Source organism: Stegostoma tigrinum, chromosome 32 (assembly GCF_030684315.1).
Source record: "Stegostoma tigrinum isolate sSteTig4 chromosome 32, sSteTig4.hap1, whole genome shotgun sequence".
Lineage (NCBI taxonomy): Eukaryota > Metazoa > Chordata > Chondrichthyes > Orectolobiformes > Stegostomatidae > Stegostoma > Stegostoma tigrinum.
In genome coordinates this window covers 4509428-4532867 of record NC_081385.1, presented here as the reverse complement: position 1 = coordinate 4532867, position 23440 = coordinate 4509428, and the positions used below count along the sequence as shown (strand labels likewise).

The window sequence follows — 23440 nt, the reverse complement described above, 5'->3', positions numbered from 1 at the left end:
GATATGTTCTGAAGAACAGCCATACTTTTTGCATTAACCAACAAGCTGATCAATGTGCAAATATAAAAAAAATCACAATTTTGTGTTTATATAGCTTCTATTAATGTGATAAATCATCCAAGGGCCTGCCTTATCTATTATAAAACAATTTTTAATACCAAAACATGTAGTTCAGAATGATGGCATAATATAGATAAATTTGTTTTTGGAAAATATTTTAAACATCAATTACAAGTCGTGCAGTGGAAGCTGGTACATTTCTCGTTGACGACTTTTTGTTTACTTTTGGGTCTGTATTTGGTTTTGTTAAGACCACTATCCCTTTATTCAAAAAAACAATGCAATGCTTTGTGTGGACCAAGGGCCAGTTTCATGACGAATTGGAGGTGAGGAAAGGGTATTGCCAACTTGTGGTATGACTATTCTACTGATGTATGTGTAAAACTACACAAAAGAAGTTACTTTCCCACAGGTTTCATCTTTAAATATGATGCTCTGCAAAAAAAAAATACTTCCACATTCCCATATCTTGAAAGTTATCTGAACTGAAAATAAAACTTTGCAATAAAGCAGTACACATAGTGAAGTAGAGGTGCTTTCAGTTCAGTTAGTTTCTGGTGATTGTTTTTGATGCAGGAAGCGGCCTATTCATAGGTGCAAACAAAATTTTGGTAGAGCAGTGCTGTTAATTGTCATAGATTGCTGTGTATTTTCATCATGACTAATGTCAACATGAAGTAGCTTTACCACAGCAATGCTCAGTTTTAGTATTTGAGATAGATTCTATATTCACCTCATGATCATCTTTACTCCTGACCCATATCATGGGCAGCTCCTTTTTCTTTCAAAACTAGTTTAGTTTCATTTTGTACTTCACATGATTTTAAAATTTTCCTTTGAGTTGGGGATGAGTCTGTGGTATTTCTCTTTCTTGCCATAGACTGAATGGTGTTGAATGGATGGGTCTCTGCTGTAAAAGAGTTTGATAGCTATTGGGTCTTTTGAAAAACTTGAGGGGCTCATTTTAAAGACACAAACACAACTTTACACTTATGTAGCCTGTGGAGACTTTATTTTGTTTAAAATTATACAGCTGAGTAAGTTTTAGCTAGCTTGTGCATCAAATGAGCTAAAATTGGAAAATCCGTTTATACATGCTTTTTGAAAAAAACTAGGCAATAATTACTGAGATAGTAGGAACTGTCAATGCTGGAGCATCTGTGATAACAAGGTGTAGAGCTGGTTGAACACAGCAGGCCAAGCAGCATCAGAGGAGCAGGAAAGCTGACGTTTCTGAAGAAGGGTCTCAACCCAAAATGTCAGCTTTCCTGCTCCTTTATGTAAGAATTACTACTACTGTATTACTTTCAGTTTAAATATTACAATTGACTTCTTCACTTTCCGTCATCACCGTTCATTTTTCTCCTTTGCACTCTTTCCCCTTGACTTCCTTTCCCCAGGTTACGTGTAGATATTACGACAGACATTTCCTGTTTGTCTTTTTTTTAGTTTCTTTGTTTTAGTCTTTTTCATCTTAAAATTTGAATTTCATGCCTCTTGGGTAAAAACAAAAGCTCCTGTGACACTATTTTGAAGAGCCCATTGTGTCCCTGTGATGTTGTGTTCAATATTTATCCCTCGAGCAATGCCAGTCTTTAAACTAAGACCTGCTGTTATTTGTAGGACCACTTTGTGTACAAATTGGCTGCAGCTTTCCTACATCAGAACAGTCACATTTCTGGCTGTGAAGTGTTTCAAAACATTAAAAGGGCATTTCCTAAATACAGTTTATTTTGTGAAATTTTATTTGAGTCAAAGTAGGCTAGTAAGTGATAAATGTAGAGGATAGTTCAGGGTTTTGGAAGGGACGGTATGGTCATGAACTGATTTGGAATCCCAATTAGAGGGAAGCTATCGTAACCCACGTTTTGTGTGCTGCAGAAATAGGCCTTATGCATTTGAGATAGGAATACATTGCTTAAATGGGTGGGAATTGGGAATAATCAAACAAGGCTGGCACTGTATGTCATGTGGATTTTTTTTTCCTGACCACTTTGTACTATGTCAGCCAACTGCCTGTGGAAATCAGTGTTCAATGAGTGGATGGTTTCAAAGGCTTGCTAAGCTTTGGTTCTGCATAGCAGTAGGGACAAGGCTTTCAACAGTTCTGAAACACACAATTACAATTAGAAGACAAAGGCAGAAGCGAGTTTAATGTCAACTAATGCTGCAGTTCAGCTGACAAAGCAACCAAACTAATACAGTTGTTTGTGTTTGGGACTTAAGAACTTGTGGGATCTGGCTTGACTGTATTTGTTAATTCTCGTACCTTTTAAAAGGCCATAGACCTGAGATGTTAACACTATTTGATGCTACCAGACCTACTGAGTATTTCCAACATTTATTTAGATTTCCTGGATCTGCAATGTGTTGCTTTTATGTGGGAAGCTTATTGATGAATCGACTTGATGAATGTTGAAACTTGCACTGGGATTTTAGGTAGTCTTGACGCTGGCTGCTGCTTGGTGCTTGTCTCTGCGTCTCCCTTTTGAGGGCTTTCAAGGATGCTTTGTTTCTTTTTGTTTTCCTACAGGAAAGCCAGAACAGAAATCGCAAACCTCCTTGGTGGTGAGGTGAGGGAGGAAGTGGTGTGTGTGGTGCTGCTGAGGCAAGATGATGGTCCCTCTTCCACACCTACACAGGCCCCAAACCCCACCTCTTCCTCCGTTACATCGATGACTGTAACAGCGCCGCCTCTTGCTCCTCAGAGGAGCTCGAACAGTTCATCCACTTGACTTCACCAACACCTTCCACCCCAACCTTCAGTTCACCTGGGCCAAATCCAGCACATTCCTCACCTTCCTGGACCTCTGTCTCTATCTCAGGCAACCAGCTTGTAACTGATAATAAAATGTGAGGCTGGATGAACACAGCAGGCCAAGCAGCATCTCAGGAGCACAAAAGCTGACGTTTCGGGCCTAGACCTCTCTGATGAAGGGTCTAGGCCCGAAACGTCAGCTTTTGTGCTCCTGAGATGCTGCTTGGCCTGCTGTGTTCATCCAGCCTCACATTTTATTATCTTGGAATCTCCAGCATCTGCAGTTCCCATTATCTCAGCTTGTAACTGATGTCCATTTCAAGCCCACCGACTCCCACAGCTACCTAGAATACACCTCCTCCCACCCACCCTCCTGCAAAAATTCCATCCCCTATTCCCAATTCCTCCGCCTCCGCCGCATGTGCTCCCACGATGAGGCATTCCACGATGAGGCATTCCACTCCCGCACATCCCAGATATCCAAGTTCTTCAAGGACCGCAACTTTCCTCCCACAGTGGTCGAGAACGCCCTTGACCGCGTCTCCCGCATTTCCCGCAACACATCCCTCACACCCCGCCCCCGCCACAACTGCCCAAAGAGGATCCCCCTCGTTCTCACCCACCAACTTCCGGATACAATGCATCATCCTCTGACGCTTCCGCCATCTACAATCCGACCCCACCACCCAAGACATTTTTCCATCCCCACCCTTGTCTGCTTTCCGGAGAGACCACTCTCTCCGTGACTCCCCTGTTCGCTCCACATTGCCCTCCAACCCCACCACACCCGGCACCTTCCCCTGCAACCGCAGGAAATGCTACACTTGCCCCCACACCACCTCCCTCACCCCTATCCCAGGCCCCAAGATGCCTTTCCATATTAAGCAGAGGTTCACCTGCACATCTGCCAATGTGGTATACTGTATCCATTGTACCCGGCGTGGCTTTCTCTACATTGGGGAAACCAAGCGGAGGCTTGGGGACTGCTTTGCAGAACACCTCCGTTCGGTTCGCAATAAACAACTGCACCTCCCAGCCGCGAACCATTTCCATTCCACCTCCAATTCTTTAGATGACATGTCCATCATGGGCCTCCTGCAGTGCCACAATGATGCCACCCGAAGGTTGCAGGAACAGCAACTCATATTCCGCTTGGGAACCCTGCAGCCCAATGGTATCAATGTGGACTTCACCAGCTTCAAAATCTCCCTTTTCCCCCACCAGCCCAGCCCAGTTCGTCCCCTCCCCCCCCCACTGCACCACACAACCAGCCCAGCTCTTACCCTCTACCCACTGCATCCCAAAACCAGTCCAGCCTGTCTCTGCCTCCCTAACCTGTTCTTCCTCTCACCCATCCCTTCGTCCCACCCCAAGCCGCACCTCCACCTCCTACCTACTAACCTCATCCCACCTCCTTGACCTGTCCGTCTTCCCTGGACTGACCTGTCCCCTCCCTACCTCCCCACCTATACTCTCCTCTCCACCTATCTTCTTTTCTCTCCATCTTCAGTCCACCTCCCCCTCTCTCCCTATTTATTCCAGAACCCTCACCCCATCCCCCTCTCTGATGAAGGGTCTAGGCCCGAAACGTCAGCTTTTGTGCTCCTGAGATGCTGCTTGGCCTGCTGTGTTCATCCAGCCTCACATTTTATTATCATGGCTGTGTCATGCCTTGGTGGGATAATGTAAAGGCTAAATGCATGCATGGCTAGTGGGGCTAGCTGGTCAATTACCATTAAAACATTACTTGCTTGAGGAGATGGGTCAGAAAATCAGGCCATCAGTCAAGAATTGCTTGTAATGTCGGTGAGCTGAAGCAACAACAGGTCAGCATGCTAGCCGGTTTCACTTTTCACTGACTGTACCATAGATGTCTGTAGTTCGTAATGGACACTTGTTATTCAAAAGGTTTCCTCTTTGATCTCTTCCACCTAAGTTAGGATGTATGCTTTTCAGTTTGGTATTCTGAAGAGCATTAGATTGTGCTATGACTTCACTGGCAGAGAATTGCCTAGTGTGATCACTTCTGAGCGAAATGGGAATATTGCTGCCTATTATTTTCGCTTGGGTGGTTTAAATTGTTTTTGTCTCTCTGCTAGAAAGGATGCGGCCAGTTGGTTAGGTTGAATAGTGTGTTGTTTACACTGTACCTTTCCAGATACAGTGTATTATAGTAGCATAACAGCTCTTGAATTGCCACTGGAAGTGTGAGAACTGCTTAAAGTTAAGAAACTAAATATCCCTTTGATCACATAATGTTACTACTGCAAAATTGCACTCTTGTCTCGACATTCTGATCCTGTTGTGAATTACAAGCCCAATAGCTTTTGGAATTCATTATTTTGAATATCTAATTGTTTGTATTTCTGTGGTCTATGGCAAAGGAAATGGTCCTCGAAGAAAGGAGACCACAATTGTCCACCTTTTGCTGGTGTGAATTTTCCCATTCTTGGGAATAATAACTTGGCTTAAGAAAAAGGGTTGTACCTTTTGTTAATGTGAGTTTAGAATGGGGAGGTAATTTTATTGAAAACATAGAAGATCTTGAAGAGATTTGATGTGGATTCTTAAGAGGAAGTTTCTCCTTGTAGAAGAGAATAGATCGAGAGGACACTGGACAAGGTTTTTTTTTCTGAAGGCTCTTAGTCTGTGGACTTGTCTTTTGCAGAGAACTGTGGTGGCCTGGTTATTGAATTTATTCAAGGATGTTGTGGGTTCAGTGCCAGATAGCTGCTCGAGCAGCTAATCTCAAACCCACTTCCCCATGATCATACAGAGTGACCGAGTGGGCTTGAGTCACTGAGTGGCCTACTCTTGCTCCTAATCTGATGTTCCTATCCCAGTAAATAAAAGCAAAACACAACAGGTGCTCGAAATTGGAATTGAAAACAATTGCTGGAGAAATCCCAGTCTGGCAGCATCTGTGGAGAGAGAAACAGTTAATGTTTTGAGCCTGGTTCTGAAGAAAAGTCACGTTGTACTCAAAATGTTGACTGTTTCTCTCTCCACAGATGCTGCCACACCTGAGTTTCTACAGTATTTTCTGTTTATAGTTCCTATCCCAGATCCTGCTTTGAATGTGGCAGCAAGTCAGAGGGACTCCAGGTGTGCAGCAATCAGGATACTATTGCATAGGGTAAGCCAGTCATTGTAGATAGCGAATCAAGATTGAATGCTTAAACCTGTATCAAATCTCCTTTCAACCTTCTCCAAAGAGAATCAGTGAGATGGTTCAACAGCTGTGTAGAATTTAAAGTACCGATTTAAAAATGCTAACACATCTCCTACAACAAGGTATAACATTAATAGTTTCACTTGTTTAAAAGAAAAATCCTGGGGGTTGGGCGATAGGGGTGCTGGTGAGTAAGTATCAGTAAATGTTCTTGTCAGTTCAGTGATGATAATTAACTGCATTTTTTTGATGGGGGAGGGATGTTATGTTGGCCCACACACTATTCTCTGGAAAATCCTAGGTCTGCATGTGTATATTAGTTTCAGAAGAGTAACTGAGTGATCAGAGGATTAGATAGGGTGGACAGTGAGAGTCTTTTTCTGCGGACGATGACTTCAGCTTGTACAAGGGGGCATAGCTACAAATTGAGGTGTGATAGATTTAAGACAGATATCAGAGGCAGGCTCTTTACTCAGAGTGGTAAGGGCGTGGAACGCCCTGCCTGCCAATGTAATTAACTCAGCCACATTAGGGGCATTTAAACAGTCCTTGGATAAGCAGATGGATGATGATGGGATAGTGTAGGGGGAGGGGCTTAGATTAGTTCACAGGTTGGCGCAACATTTAGGGCTGAAGGGCCTGTTCTGCGCTGTATTGTTCTATGTTCTGTGTTCTATGTAACAGTGATGTGCACTGTCTCCCTCTCATTACTTCACTGTCTAGCAAATTGGGTAAGCAGAGTGACATGCAACATTTTTGTATCCCTAAACTGAAATGTGTAAATGTTCATTCTTAGCTTGCACATGTTTGGTTTTTAGTTGTTCTACATCAGTGCATAAAAGTAGAGTAACTATTAAAAAGCTAGCTACAAAGGTAAACTGATATCAAGACAGAACATTTTGAAAGTTCTCATTAGGTAAGGTTGTCTGTGTAGAATGAAAGAGTTGACCTTTTTTTATGTTGATGACCTGTTGCTGTAACAAGGAATCTGCTACCTCCAGGAAATAGCTGTTGCAAATAGCATTGATGCTTGAAGAAGAAGAAGCTGGGTAAGCATGTGAGGGAGAAGGTAATGGAAGGTTCTGCTGAAGCCTTTGGAGGATGAAGGCTAAGAGGAGACCCTTTGGAACATTGACCAGTTTGCCTAGTGACCTTTCTCTATGCTGTCACCTTTTTTAAAATGTAATTCCGCTTCTCTTTGCCACAGGTGTATGTTTCATATAATTATGGAAAGACCTTCAAGAAAATCAATGAGAAGTTCAAGCTCAAAGATGAATCAAAAAGCCAAACAGTTATTGCTCAGTTTTATCATAGTCCAGCAGATAATAAACGGGTAAGGAATATTTCTTGTAATATTGTCCAGTGTTTTTGAGTCATTGTTTTGAACTGCAGACAGACAACCGTTTGAAATACATTGGTAGTTCATTGATAGCTCTTATGAATTTGTAAGGTGTGTTATTATTGCGTCTTGTGACTTCTTCCTTTCATTCCTCTGCAAGCATTTCCCAGACCTGGGGTAACATTTATTTTCATTAATTGTTGAGCACAGCCTCACTGTCTCATGGCAAGTTTGTAACTATTAGTGTCTTTTCTTCTTGCCTGTTATTTCATGTGTTTTGAATCCTACATGTAAATGTCCTTGTAAGACACTTGGGCTAGCTGCAGGAAGATAATCCTATTGGTGTTATGAATCAGTGCGATAAGTGGTGTCTGAAATGCTAGGAATGTATATTGTTTAGCTGTCGTAAGAGTTAAATTGTTTACTGCAGTTATCCTAAATTTGTCTGAAGTGCATGACGGCTTCTCAACATCCTTTTTTCCCTTTGTCACCTCTGCTACAAACTGAGAATCCTTTGTGAATCATCCTCCTTACTATGTTGAAAATTGGGCTAGAGCTTTTAACTTTGCGTTCTGCCTAACTCTACTCCTCTGCCACCACCAGTTCTTCTCATTGTTCATCTACTGCTTACTATTTATTCCTCTTCTGTATGCTATTTTTAATTAATTTCACCAGGACTTGCTATGTGCAGTGTTATGGAACATTGACAAGTTGCAAAACAAAAATGAAGGACCGCAATGGAAAATGACGAATTGGAGGAAGGCACCATAATATAGAACGGAGGGAAGAATTGGGCGTAGATATTGGAATGCAGCAGTTAATGAGCTCTTTCCTTCAGTAAAGGCCACAGAGTGACCTGATGGCCCTTATTTTTAAATCATGAAGGGATTTGGTAGGTGTGGCGAAGGTGTTCCCATTTTTAAATCTGCTGTAACTATTAGCCAGTCACTAAAATCTCTTAGGAAATTCGAGAGAAACTTTTTTTTAAAATCAGTGGTTGGAAATGAAACCCAATGCCCCGTGAGGTGAATAGATAGATGCACTTAAGTACTACCATTTATGGGCTAGCCAGATAAGTAGATAACTGAGAAAAGAGAACAAGCTTATTTTGTTAGGGGGCACATGATGCAAAAAGATGAGGGAACTCGTGTGAAGTATAAACACTCATGGTCCTATTGGACTGAATGACCTGTTTCCGTCTAATGTTTGGCAAAAAGTCCTGTGGCAAAGTTATGATATAGTAGCATTAAGAGGCATAGTATTGGTATATGCTGAATCCTGGTTAGACAGTCAGGAAGGCATAGAATTGGAGACTCTATTGCACTAGATCTGTTGCATGAAAACATTGGAGCACAGCTTTTTGTACAGCAGACAGTGCAAAAAATGATGCACCAATTAGAATAAAAAGAGAAACATCTGCATAAAAGAAAAGTGATCAAAGTTTGATGAGAGAAGCTGAAGAATGTGTATAGACAAATGTTGAGAATTATCTGGAACTGCAGATCCAACAGTGGGTAGTTTTTTTAAAATTTGTCCATAGATAAAGCAGTGTAAATTTAAGTAACTAGGCGGCATTGTTTTCTTTTGCTTTGTCTGTTTTTACGAATTGCTACATGTTCTCTTGTACCTTTCATTTCTGCTACCTAACTCTGGTCTTTGGGTTAGAAGGTTGTGGATTTGAGCACCACAGTAGAGGCTTGAACACAGATTCTAGTCACTCAGTCCAATACTAAAGGGCTGCTGCATTATCAGAATTAGCTTCTGCTCAGTGACAGATCTTTTTACATTGTTCTTTCTCCTTTCCATTATTTTATTCTCTGTTTGGGCTAAGCTGATGCTGAACAATAGTTGGTCTTTGAAGGTTTTATAAAGAAGGGCATCAGTGTATGAGTAGAGGGAATGTTAAAGACACAAATCATTTGATTAGGTGTGGTTATGATTGTCATGTTTTAGTGACCCTATAGTGTCTAGTATTAAATTATGTTTGTCATATTGGCACAGCCCTGTATGTAGGAGGATTGAACATAAGGTCGTTAGGACCATTGTTTAGAATATGGAAAAGGGAAATCTGAAACTCTTTCATCTTGAAGAACAAAGTACTTTCCTGTAGGTCCATCTGAGATTGGAAATTTCCCTTGGCATTTTACTGAGAATGAAGAATGTGTGCAGTTGTGCACTGTACTGTGCTCTTTCTTTGATTGTGTAATTGCCACCAGCTGGGAGACAATTTTTTTTTAAATCTAAAAAAATGCACTCACTTGTCAGGGGCTGCTAGTTGTAAATTCAGCCTCAGGAGATGGACTTGAAGAGTAATGCTGTCCCTGAAAACAGACATTTAAATAGAGAATGTGGCTATCGTAGTACTTCTCTGTAACATGGCATTACAAGCAATAGATGGCCATTTGTTTGGCCAGCAGTTATTACATTTTCTTAAAATTTACACCTAACAAACACTTTACAACTGTGGGGGGGAAAAAAATACCCTTGTTTGCAAATTATGACCTGAACTTTTAGTATTTTGCACAAGTGACATACGACTGGCTTTATGGTGAGACAGAAGGTGGTGGTGGAGGATTGTTTTTTGGACTGGAAGCCTGTGACCAGTGGATCATTGCTGGGCCCACTTTTATTTGTCACTTATACTCTCATCTAAATTATGTATATAAAAGGCATGGTTGGTAAGTTTGTGGATGACACAAACATTGGTGGTATAGTGGATGGTGAAGAAGGTTATCAAAGATACAAAGAGATCTTGATCAATTTGATCAATGGCCTGATGAGTGGTAGATGGGAGTTTATTTTGGATAAATTCAACATATTTCATTTTTGGTAAAACAAACAAGGCAGGACTTGCACAATTAATGGAGGGCCCTGGATAGTGTTGTAGAGCAGAGAGATGTAGGGATTCAGGTATGTAATTCTTCAAAATTTGCACCACAGGTAGACAGAGTGATTAAGAAGGCGTTTAGTATGCTTGCCTTCATTGCTGAGGCCTTTTGAGTATAGGAGTTGAGATCCCATGTTGAGGTTGTACAAAATGTTGGTGAGGCCTCTTCTGGAATACTGTGGGCCGTTCTAGTCGTTCTGTTATGGGAAGGACATTGTTAAGCTGGGGAGCGATGCTCTAGTGGTAGTTTCACTGGACTGTTAATCCCGAGACCCAGATAATGTTCTGGGGATCTGAGTTTGAATCCCATCACAGCAGATGGTAGATTTTGAACTCAATAAATATCTGGAATTAAGAGTCTGACAGTGACCATGAATCCATTGTCAATTGTTGGAAAAACCCATCTGGTTTACTAATGCCCCTCAAGGAAGGGCACTGCCATCCTTACCTGGTCTGGCTTACATGTGACTCTAGACCCACAGCAATGTGGTTGACTCTAAACTGCCCTCTGGGCAATTAGGGATGGGCAATAAATGATGCCTGGTCAGTGATGCCCTCATCACACAAATGAATAGAGAAAACAAAACAAAAAGCTGGGTAGGGTTCAGAAAACGTTTAACCAGGATACTGCTGAGAATGGAGTGTTTGAACTTTTAAAAATAGACTGGATAGGCTGGAACTTATTTCACAGGAATTTAGGTGGTTGAAGGGTGACCTTAGAAGTTTATAAAATCTGGAGGCCCATAGATAAGGTGAATACCAAAGGTGTTTTCCCTCAGGTAGGGAGTTTAAAACCCCGGTGTCAAAAGGTGAAGATGAAAGGAGAAAAGTTTAAACAGGTCATGAGGGGTAACTATTTTTTAATGGACTATGGTTCATATGTGGAATGAACTGCTAGAGGAAGTGGTGGATGCAGGTACACTTACAACATTTTAAAAGACATTTGGAAAAGACAATGAACAGGAAAGGTTAGGAGAGAAGTGGGCTAAATGCAGGCAGATGAGACTAGATAAGTTTGGGAACATGGTCAGCATGGACGAGTTGGACCAAAGGATCTGTTTCTGTCTGTATAACAATGACATGATATGACCCAAGATTCAAATGTTGAAATATTAGCCCTTAATCCAGTTTATTTTAATTTTGCAATGAATTTATTTGAGTTTTTGTAGATTTATGTCTAATCCTTCATAAATGATGTGTATCTCATGACCTTATTTGTCCATTGAATGGCATCTTGTATTTGGATTTCATCCTGCTAATCAATATTTCAAGGAGCTCCTGGAATGTCACTTGAGTTTGATTTGTTGTTACATGTACCTAGATACAGTGAAAAGTGTTGTTTTGTGTGCTATGCAGGCAGATCGTACCATACAAAGTGCAAGAAAATAGCAGAACAGTACAGAATGCAGTGTTACAGGTGCAGAGAGAAGGATCAAAATTAACGTTTTGAGAGTTCCGTTCAAATGTCTGATAACAGTGGGGAAGAAGCTGTTCTTGAACCTGTTTGTACATGTGTTCAAACTCTGATAGAGGGCTGAACATTATATAACCAGCGTGGGACAGGGCCATTGTTATGTCGAAAGAAGCCATGAATTTATTTCAACTTTTTTTTCAGTTAAGAGAGTTCAGTACACAGTTCATTGAAATGACTAAATTACAGAGTGACAAGAAAGTTTGTTTGCTTTCGTTGTTCTGTACAATGAAAATGTGGTTACGACATTTATTACGACATACAATATTTATTTTCAACATACTCTGGTGTGTAGAATAGTAGTATCTACAATAGTAACCGGTAGAAACTAGTAACTGCAATTTCAAATGGAACTATTGAATTCAGATATCAGATTGATGTTGGATTGACTGCATATACATAATTTTCTATTCAACATGAAGAATACCTTGTTGTTTCAAAGCTAAAGATACCTGCACCTAGGAGTTCCTGTTAGAGGTTACCATATGCAGATGTCCGATCTGTTGGCCTTTTAAACAGACCCAGTAGTCAAAAGTATATCAACAATATAAAAATAATCTGCCCAAACAGGTAATTATACAGGTATTTCTGCTTGAGCACTTCTTAACAGAGTACTCTCAAAAATGCCAGTAAAATATTATTGTTGGTTAGACATCTTCCAGCCTAATTAATAATTTATTATCACTTATTCTACTCCGATGTGTTTTTTAGTTGATGTCTAACATTGATTTCAGTCTAATGCTTAGTCACAGAGTCATACAGCGCAGAAACAGATGCTTCTGCTCAACCAGTCCATGGTGAACATAATCTCAAACTAAGCTAGTCCCACCTGCCTCCTCTTGGTCCATATCCCTCCAAATTGTTCCTCTTCATGAACTTTCCCAAATATCTTTTAAACGTTGTAATTGTGCTTGCATCCACCACTTCCTTGGAGTTATTCCACACGGAACCACCCTCTGTGTATAAAGATATAGAGCCCCTCATGGTTCTTTTTTAAAATCTCTGTCCTCTCGCCTTTTTGAAAAAAGCCCTCTAGTCTTGAAATTCCCCATCCAGCGAAGACGCACCTATATTGAATACCCCTCATGATTTTATAAACCTCTGTACTTGAAACAAAAACAAAACTAGTGGACTAGCTTATCTAAAAATTACTTAAGGGCTCATGTATTTCTGGTGGCTTTTAATGTAAATGTAATTAGTCTAGTTGTGCTAAAGAAACAATTTTAAATGTTGAGAGTCACATGTTGCATTATAAAGTTTGACCCTGAAGTGTTATGGCTAATGAACTGATCATTTCAGTTTTGTCAAAATGACATTTTGCAGGTAAAAAAAATATATTTTAGCAATAATTGTAATAGCTTATTGACGCAGTTAACTTATTTTTGCTTTGTGGTGATCATTTTATGAAAGTAAATTTTTTAAGCTAAAAATACACATTCACATGAGCTTTCTTTCTGTTTCCTCAGTACATGTTTGCAGATATCAAAAATCACTACTTGTGGATCACTTTCAACTTTTGTAATGATATTCAAGGCTTCCAAATTCCATTCAGTCCTACTGATCTTCTTATGCATAGTCAGGATTTGAATCTTGTGCTGGGATATGACAGTTCTCATCCAAACAAACAGGTATTGTTATTTTTGGCCAAAATCTACATCCTATGGCGGTCGGTGATTGCAGTTATGCTAGCCTGATCAAGTAAAATTCCAGGAGGCAATTGAAGTGGAAAGAATATGGATATGTATTTGAAAGTGATGAATTTAGAGGGCTATGGAGATAGGGCTGGAGGAAAGGGCTAGTTGGGTATTTGTACAAGAGCTGGTACAGACATGCCGGGTCAAATGGCCTCCTTCTGGACTGTAAAATTCTATGATTCTACAAAAGATGGATAGTATCTAGAATTTAATCCAAATGCTTTCAGAAGCAAACAAAAGAATATAATGTACATTAACTGCAGCAATTGAACTCCTCAAAAGCCAAATTGAACACTTTTCTGGAAACAAGAGGAATGTTTGTTTTATTTTCCCCATGTAGCCTTCCTGAAGTGAGGAATATATGTTCATATTTGATCAATGAGTACCATTAGTTACCCAGCAGGTACAATTTTCAGTAAGTCACTGGGGAGAGGTGATGCAAGCCTGCAGTAGCTGAGATACACTGTTCTGTTGTGGACTCGGAACCATGAGACCTCCACCTGTTAAGCCACTGAAACTGTAAAACGAAAAAAAAGTTGAAAAAACCAAAAGAACTGCAGATGCTGTAAATTGGGAACAAAAACCGAGTTGCTGGAAAAGGTCAGCAGCTCTGGCAGCATCTTTGAAGGAAAAAATAGGTAACATTTCGGGTCCAGTGAGCCTTCCTTAATAAAGTTGAAAAGTTACTTTGAGTCCTTTTCTGGGATCTAGATGTTCTTGGTTGCAAAGTTATCATTGCTCCTAGTTCAGCCCTTGGATTAAATGACAGTGCCTTTTGAGTCAATTGGAGCCCAATCAACATTTTAAAATGGCAGTCTTGGCTTGTGTTGATGCCAACAAATTTAAAATTGCTGTTGGTAGGAATGGAGTGGTTTAGTTGTCCACTGTTTTTCACTCTCTCCTAAGCTTTGTGTCTGTCAAAAGGGCAAGTTGAAATTTGAATCTTTTGGATGTGTGCACTGCACTACAGTTTAAATGGTGCAATTCATGATTTTTATTGAGCGTATCTGTTGATGATCTTCGATGGTTTTCTTGAGTGTTGCGTGTCTAATGTAAAGTATTCTTTTATCTTGCAGCTTTGGAAATCGGATGACTTTGGACGAACTTGGATTTTGATTCAAGAGCATGTCAAATCTTTCTACTGGTACGCATATTTATGCATTTTTATTTTCGTATGATGCTTCAAACTGCATATTATTGACATTTCTTTTGAAGCACAACACAAAGATTTTGCAGGTTCAATCACGTTGCAAGGCTACAGTTAGTACAGATATATCCGTTTTATTTGTTTGTGGAATGTGGGCATCACCAGGTAGACCTGCATTTATTGCCCATCCCCAATTGTCCAAAAGGCAGTTCAAAGTCAGCTACATTGTTGTGGATTGCATGTAGGCCAGGCTCGGTAAAGATAGCTGATTCCCTTGCCCAAAAGACCATCTAGTGAACCAGATGGTGTTGCATGAAAATGAAAATTAGCTTTGGAGTAGGTTGGCTTGGCATGGCTCTTTGTAATCTCTTGCCAAATTTGTTATTAATTAGTGAGTTTTGAGAAGATTTGTAGCTCAGGTTGAGGTTCTGGATGTGAGTTTGCTCGCTGAGCTGGAAGGTTAGTTTTCAGACGTTTTGTCACCATTGTTATTAATTCATAGCTTCCCTGGAGAACTTTTGCAGCTTGGAATCTCCTAAACCAGCTAGCTGTTCTTGGCAGAAAACAAGTTGCAACTGGGGCACGATGTAGTAATGATAAGACCTTTGAACATCTTGTCTCCTTTGTATACCCTACCTTTTTAAGGGCTATCCAAGTGATGGTATTGATTATCTCTGTCTCTGTCCCCACCATGTCTTCACTGAGGCTAAGAGGCTGGATGAGAGGAAAGTGCAAGTAGCTTGCGGTGACTTACTGTGGGTTAACCTTAAGAGTTAAGAGAACATGGTTATGCAAACATTTCATTTGTAAGACTGTCTTTTGTGATGGAACTGCATTTGTCAATCACTAGGCCAAATTCTGCATCTGAACTAACTCAGTATTTGGAAACTGCAGATACACTTGGTGTTTAATTTTCCAGGGGTGTGGAACCATATGACTTGCCTACTACAGTTTATGTTGAACGACATGAGCCAATGGGTTCTTCGAGTGTCATTAAAAGCACAGACTTCTTTCAGACTGATGAAAAACGTGAGATCCTGTTGGAAGGAGTTGATGACTTTCAGTTACAAGACAAATACATGTTTGCCACAAAGAAGGTGGTGAGTATTCTGGAATATTCTTTCTTTCTTAAAGCTATATCTTAAAAGGAAAGCAAAGTAAAGAACAACATTTTACTGTTGAAATACACATCTGATATCAAATCTGATAAGATGGGGACTGAGACGCTGACAGACTTGGGATTCTCCCAGATTTTAAATTACCTGTTCTATCAAATGACATCAGACCAGTGATAAAGTGTTTTAGTTTCAGATGTCTGAACTTGCTTGAGGTTGTTCCATATTTTGTTTTTAAGATTGGCAGTCCTTCCTGGACTTTACATTAACCCATGATTATTTTTTTTTTCGGAGTAGTGAGTACTAATTGTTTAGTCCTTGTATTCAAGATGCTCAGCCTGAGTGTCAGTAGTACTGTTCAGTGTTTCATAACTGTTTAGAGCCATAGAGATAACCAGCACAGAAACAGACCCTTTAGTCCAAATCGTGCATGCCAACTAGATATCCTAAATAAATCAAGTCCCATTTGCCAGCATTTGGCCCATGTCCCTCTAAACCCTTGCTATTCATATACCCATTCAAATGCCTTTTTAATTGTTGTAATTGTATCACCCTCCTCCACTTCTTCTGGCAGCTCATTCCATACATGCCCCACCCTCTGGTTGAAAAAGTTGCCCCTTAGATACCTTCTAAATCTTTCCCCTCTCGTCTTAAACATACACCCACCTTGGGGAAAAGTCCATGTCTGTTTACCCTATGCATGCTCCTCCTGGATTTACAAATCTCTATAAGGCCACCCTTCAGCCTCTGATGTTCCAAGGAAAGTAGCCTCAGCCTATTCTGCTTCTCCCTATACCTCAAACTCTCCAAACCTGGCAACATTTTTGTTAATCTTTTCTGATCCCTTTCTACTTTCACAGCATCCTTCCTGTAGCGGGGAGATGAAAACTGCATGCAGTATTCTAAAAGTGGCCTAACCAATGTCCTGTAGAGCCACAACATGACCTGCCAACTCCTATAATCAATGCATTGATCAATAAAGGCAAGCATACTAAATGCTCTGTTCACTATCCCATGTACCTATGACTCCGCTTTCAAGGAATCCATGAACCTGCAGTTCAAGGTCTCTTTGTTCAGCAACACTCTTCAGGACCCTATTTATTTGAGTGTATAGTCCTGCCCTGATTTGCCTTTCCAAAATGTACCAGCTCACATTTATCTAAATTAAATTTCATCTGCTACCCCTCAGCCCATTGGTCCATCTGTTGAAGATCCCGCTGTACTCTGAAGTAACCTTCCTCGCGTGTCTGCTACACCACCAATTTTGGTGGCATCTGCAAACTTATTAATCATACGACCCATGTTCACATCCAAATCATTTAAATAAATAACGAAATGCAGTGGACCCAGCACCAATTTATTTCAGGGATGAGCTGAATGTAATTCCTCATACAACCATGTAATGTTTCAAAGAATGTGCAATTATTCTTCCCGTTTCCCTATATTTTGCCTTGTTTTGTACGGCTAATGAACAATATCAGGTTTTCAGACAGCCAGTTAAGGTGTGTACCTGTGTCCCCTTGAATTTGGCGCCATAAACGTGTAGTATGAACAGATCTAAATTCAATTAAAAATTTTTCATTGGTGTGTTCTTTAGCTGTCATTAGGAGAGAAAAGCATCCATTACTTGCAGAATTGTTCGCTTTTCAAGTCTATCTTTTCCATTTAAACAGATCTATTTCCTTCCCCTTTTTCAACTTTGTTCAAAGCTAGTCAATTCAAATGATACCGGATTTTCTTTTTGCCTCCACTCTATCTGCTCTACCTGTTTACCAAAAAATTCCAGCAATTTCTCTTTTGGGTGAATTTATGTTAACGAACTGCAGAAAACTGCTTTCTGGAAATACACTGCAAGATAGTCAGCATCGAAAGAACATTACGGAGTTATGTGCATTCCCAATTTTTGTTATTATTTCAAATTTTATTTATGGATGGGAATGGACAAGGTGCCATGGGTGAATGAGAAGTGAAACAAGGTGTTGTTGTGAAGAGAATGGTCCCTTTGGGATGCTGACAGGGAGGTGGGAATGTGAAAATGTTTATCAGTAAAGCAGATGAGTTAACAGTCATGTGATGTAATGTCTGTTAATAGCTTGTTGCATGTTAATTCAGTTTCTCATCTTGCTGAGCTCATTGATGCATAACCCTGTTCTGATATCCTCAGATCTTACTTTTATTTTTTCGAAAGGAATTTTCACTAACTATCCCAGTTTGTCGTTTATTTTGACTTTAGCCGACAGCATTTAACTTTTGCATTTTTTAAGTAGTACGATGCTTCATACCATGAACTTAAAAGTGGTAAATTTTCAGTTAAAGCTATAAACTAAATTCCTAGGTGATTTTCTGCTGTAGTGCTGTAAATTCATGAAGTAGATCTCGGATCGGTAGGTAGGTCTGCTGCAGTTACTATTGCTTCAAGTATTGTTTAATCAATCATAGCTTCCCACAGTGTGGAAGCAGGCCATTAGGCCCATGTCCACACCGATCCTCCGAAGAGCATCCCACCCAGATCCAACTACTACCTTGTCCCTGCATTTCCTACCCTAGACACTGGACAGTTTAGCATAGATAATACACCTAAGTTGCACATCTTTGGAATGTGGGAGGAAACTGGAGCACCCGGAGGAAACTCACGCAGACATGCAGAGTGAGAAGGGCATGGAATGCCCTGCCTGCCAATGTAGTTAACTCAGCCACATTAGGGGCACTTAAACAGTCCTTGGATAAGCATATGGGATAGTGTAGGGGGAGGGGCTTAGATTAGTTCACAGGTCAGCACAACTTCGAGGGCCGAAGGTCCTGTTCTGCGCTGTACTGTTCCATGTTCTATGTAGAGAATGTGCACATTCCATACCTGAGGTTGGACTCAAACCTGGGTCCCTGGCGCTGTGAGATGCCACCACAGAGCCACTGTGCTGGTTAAGTTATTTTGAACTCAGTTAACTGGCTACTGAGGAATATTTATGTGGTGACCCAGCTGAGAAATTTTGTTTATTCAAGTGAGTGGCTAAGGAAAGAACTTGTAATTTTAAAAACAAATGTTGAAAATGCTAAGCAGGTACTAGAAGAATCTTTGGAGAGGGAAATAGAGTTAACCGAATTGTGACTGTGACCTGTTGTCAGAACATGCTGTGGAGAACCATTTTGGTTGACTAGAATTCCAAGCCACCCTCCCCTGCCAACTCTGGAGTCTCTGATACAATATGTTGCTGCTACTAACTAGTAAAGAAAGCTGGGTTGATCCATGGCCATAAAAATTTCAAATGGAGCTTGTTGTGGAAACCATGTTTCTTATGGCACTTGCAAAAGACAACAGTTTTAAATGGACTAACAAAGTATGAAGCTGGATGAACACAGCAGGCCAAGCAGCATCTTAGGAGCACATAAGCTGACGTTTCGGGCCTAGACCCTTCATCAGACCCCCTCTGATGAAAGGTCTAGGCCTGAAACGTCAGCTTTTGTGCTCCTAAGATGCTGCTTGGCCTGCTGTGTTCATCCAACTTCACACTTTGTTATCTTGGATTCTCCAGCATCTACAGTCCCCATTATCTCTGATCACAGTTTTAAATGGACTGTTTGAAATGTTTTTTTTCCACATTGTCCAGTTTCACTGTCTTCACAGTTAATAGCTTTGCATTCTGTGGTGCTGAAACTGGAAGCATCATTGTTAATATAACACCTAATAAAGATGAGTGCATTAAAAGTGTTCTTAAATTGGCAATTGAAATTCGTTCCATTTCTGCTCTTGTAATTTGATGCACACTTTAATAGATATATATGAAAAAAAGAGGTGGAGAAAACAAATTGATTGCTTTGAAATCCTTAACTCGCGTAGCATTTCACACTAAGTGTTAACAGCTCTGGTTGTAATCTGATTTTAGCATGTTGAAGGGCACAGAAAGAGGAGATTAAAATTTTATGTACTTTGCTTTAAAAAAAGCTATTTAAACATTCAATCTGCATAGCATTAATATTAAATCATTAAACTCCTGTACATCATTGTAATATTTATTGCCTGATACAGCTGTAAGTAGTGGGTTTCCTGTTTCTAATCATGTCTTTATTGTGAGATGAAATTGGGTAGTTTTGTTACTCGGCATTGGGCATCGATCACAATGGTTTTGTGTGTACACTAATACACTGTGTGTCTTCTAGGAAAGAATAGAGACTTGTATATCCAGAATTTCAGATGACCGTCTCTAAGTTGTGGGATGGGTACTAGATCCGACCTGAAGTACAGAGTTTTTTTTGCTATGGGATGTGGGTGTTCTTTGCTAGGCTAGCATTTATTGTCTGCCCCTAGTAGTGCATTGTTGCCTGTTCACCTTTGAACACAGCATCTCAAGAGAAAAATCACCCAAAATGATACCAGATCTTACAGGGTAACAAAGGACTGGCTTTATAAATTTGGTTAGTATTCTCTTGCATTTACACCATTTGAACTGTGATCTGTTTAGGCATTTTAAACAGTAATGAAATTCAAAACTGTTTCCCCTGGGGATCCCAGATCTTAAATTAGAGCTGGATCATGCAAAACTGATATTGGTAAGTTTTCCACTGAGCTTTGCATGAGGAGGACAAACATCTGTAATTCTCCCGTAAGAAGGATTTTGCATGCCAGATCTGTTGGAAATTTTCAGTATTGCAGTCAAAAAATTCTTGTTGGATATTGAGGGATTGAAGTAAAGACTAAGGGTCTGAAATGTAATTTGCAATTGATGAATTTCTTTCTGACTCCGAAATTGAGAAATGCTGGAATGCGTCTGATTTCAAAAATAAATATTAGATGTCAATTCTTCATTGAATTTCAAAGATATTTTGAAAGGATTCTGTTACTCCTGTTTTTGTTTAAATATTTAATTCCTGCATTGCTCTGTTTCTTTGTGACCATGAATTATTTTTAGATCACCACCTACATTTGACTTCATGTTTTGCTCTTCGGTTATGAGTTGCATGTGGACTGATGTTCTGTTCTGAATGCACTGTTTGAAAATAGGATTCAATCAAAACATGTGAATGAGCAGTAGTTCATTCATTAGGTAACGACAGTGGTTAGCAGAGTGCATTAAACAGATATCCCTAAGTTCAGTTCTTGGTCTGTGTAGAACTTGCATATTCCAGGTAAAGCAATTATTGAAGATGTTTCAAAATCATTCCCTCACAGGAGGGCAAATCAGTCAATTTTTTTTGTTTCCCGATTTTAAAAACTGATAGAAAGCATTTTGGTGATTGTGTTGGATGAGGATTGGTTTAGGCTCCATTAGCATACCAATGTTCATTCTGTAGGCTCACCTGTGATGAATGATTTGAATACCCATGAAGCATTGAGTCAGCCTTTTATCAGGCAGTAAGAGCTTTGAGAAAGAAATCAGACTGGAAAATAGTATTTTCTAACCAACCTGTCCAGATCCACCTGCCCCAGATGTAACTTCCTTAGAATCCCTACAGTGTAGAAACAGGCCATTCAGCCCAACATGTCCATGTCGACCCTCTGAAGAACATCCCTTGTAGACCCATCTTCCTACCCTATCCCTGTATTTCCCATGGGCTGATGCACCTAGCCTGCACATCCGTGAACAGTATGGGCAATCTAGTACGGCCAATTCAACTAACCTGCACATCTTTGGACTTTGGGAGGAAACCATGGCATATGGCAGAAATCCATGGAGACACGGGGACAATGTGCAAACTCTACACAGTCAACCAAAGGTGGAATTGAACCCGGGTCCCTCGCGCTGTGAGGCAGCAGTGCTAACCACTGAGCTGCCGGAAAGTATGATCTGTCACTATTGAGTAATCTAGATTCAAGTGAATAAAATTTCTTAATAGTTGTGCAAACACCACACAGTCGATCAAGGGTGGAATCAAACCTGGGGTCCCTGGTGCTACGAGGCAGTAGTGCTAACAGTTGAGCCACTGTTCTCCCTGCCCTGCTCCGAACCTGAATCTTCTCGCCCAGAAGTAGGGACACCACAACTGTGCCGTAAGATCCTCTTAAATGAAGGTAGGGGCACACTGAGACTATAAACTCAAGGATCTCCTATTTACTAGGCAAGCAGTTTAATCCACTCAGCTATGGTGCCCAGCAAGAGTATTTTTTAATCAACCTGTTTGGACGTGTTGTGACACGTCAGGATACAATAGGAATAGAATCAAAACCTTCTGGCATAGATACAGCAACACATCACTACAGCACAAGACCATAATGGAAACAGACTAGCTAGAGACATAATACTTGGTTGTTTTTTGCTGTCTTTCTTTCTAGCTTGCAGTTGTTTCAGCTGTTCGCTTCTATACTTGACCACCTTTTTCATTTCTTTTCATATATACAGTTGGCAGAGTTGAGGGTATTTGCATGCTAGTGCATTTTTTTAAAAAAAAATCAGTCCCTCAGCTGCATGCTTCCGTGCTTGATTGAAAAGCACTTGCTGAACTTTCATTTGGCTGCTGTGGAGCTTATTTATGTACAAGCTTGCTGATTTTTTTTTTCATTTTAATGTTGTTCCATAGCTTAGCTTGTCAGATACAGTTGTTGACAACAAATACAACTCTGCACTAAAAACTCTAACTTATGGAGGTGGTTTATTGCTAGTGCTTCCTTTTGTGACTTCCGTTAGACAGAAACTTATTGCTGCTTTCACTTCATAACTTGCATTTCTGCTAACCTGGCAAGGCAATAAATATTCTTCCATAATTAATACCAACTGCAGTCGGTACAAAACTAGCTTTCAAGGAGTGGTGGCATAAAATGTTCTCATGCTGATTAAATCCACAATAATTCGATGTTGGGAATGCTGTAAATACTGGTTCAGCATTTCATACCATTTTATTAGGTTTCACATTGTTTTCTGTGTACGTGATAGTAAAGAGAAGATTATTGAGGACATATAGCTGCTGAATGCAGGTTTGTATTTTCTTACAACAGCGTCTAAACAAAAGCACTTACAGTAAATACATCAGCATAGTGACCTATCAGTAACAGCCTCCTAGCAACTCCTTAGCTGCACTGTTTGGCAGTGAAGCCACTGTCCAAGTCATAGAACGGTTTTGAGTAAACAGAAACCTACATATTGTCAATCCTATTTAAAAAAGACAGAAGGTGGATTCAAGGAATAAGCTTTCTTTGTATGTCTGTTGAAATATTATTCCATTTCATGCCTAGGTTGTGTAGAACATTTACATTTGCATTCTTATTGCAGTGTATAATTATCTACTTAGACCAATAATGCTGTAAGCCCGTCAGGTAGAATTTGGGGCAAAAACAAACGCTCATTCATTAAAAAGAGGTTGGTTTTATTTCTTTTGTGCACAGGATTTGATAAGCAGCTATAAAATCTCTAGATGATTTTTTTTTTCTAAATAAACAAGCTCCTTAAACTGCATCGCTCATGTAATGCACTTAAAATAGCTAATGAAGGTTAAAATGGTGTTAACCGCACTGAGTGATTTGATATTCATAATTTATTGCTGAATTATGAGTCAAGTGATGTCTGAGATTTTTTTTGAAATGGATGCAGGAAGAATGAATATTTATTTTTCTCATCTGTGCTGAAATTTTATGCAAACTATTAAAAATGAAATTTAATTCAGTAGTTCCAATGTAGCATTAGATTTGACATAAACACTCAACTATGATGATAATTAGCTTCTGTGAAAGTTTTTGTTTCTGTCACACAGTTTGTTTATCTGTTTGTGTAAACACTGGATATTATGTACTTATGAAATGTCCGTTTTCTACTGTAACGCTGTGGGCATAATCATCCTCTTGGAGTCAGTGGCTGTATTTACCCTGGGTTT

General features: G+C 40.0%; 1 protein-coding gene across 3 annotated transcripts in view; it reads left to right on the top strand.

Moving 5' to 3' along the window:
- Positions 1 to 23440, top strand: part of sorl1 (sortilin-related receptor, L(DLR class) A repeats containing) — a 182135-nt gene that overhangs the window by 60251 nt on the left and 98444 nt on the right. For all 3 annotated transcript variants that reach the window (XR_009442868.1, XM_048561943.2, XM_059638993.1), the window contains exons 5-8: positions 7198 to 7323; positions 13154 to 13315; positions 14458 to 14525; positions 15448 to 15628. Coding sequence is in view for 2 of the 3 variants with exons in the window: in XM_048561943.2 (XP_048417900.2) it covers positions 7198 to 7323; positions 13154 to 13315; positions 14458 to 14525; positions 15448 to 15628 (537 nt within the window). In the remaining variant the exon portion in view is untranslated. The remainder of the gene's footprint in view (positions 1 to 7197; positions 7324 to 13153; positions 13316 to 14457; positions 14526 to 15447; positions 15629 to 23440) is intronic.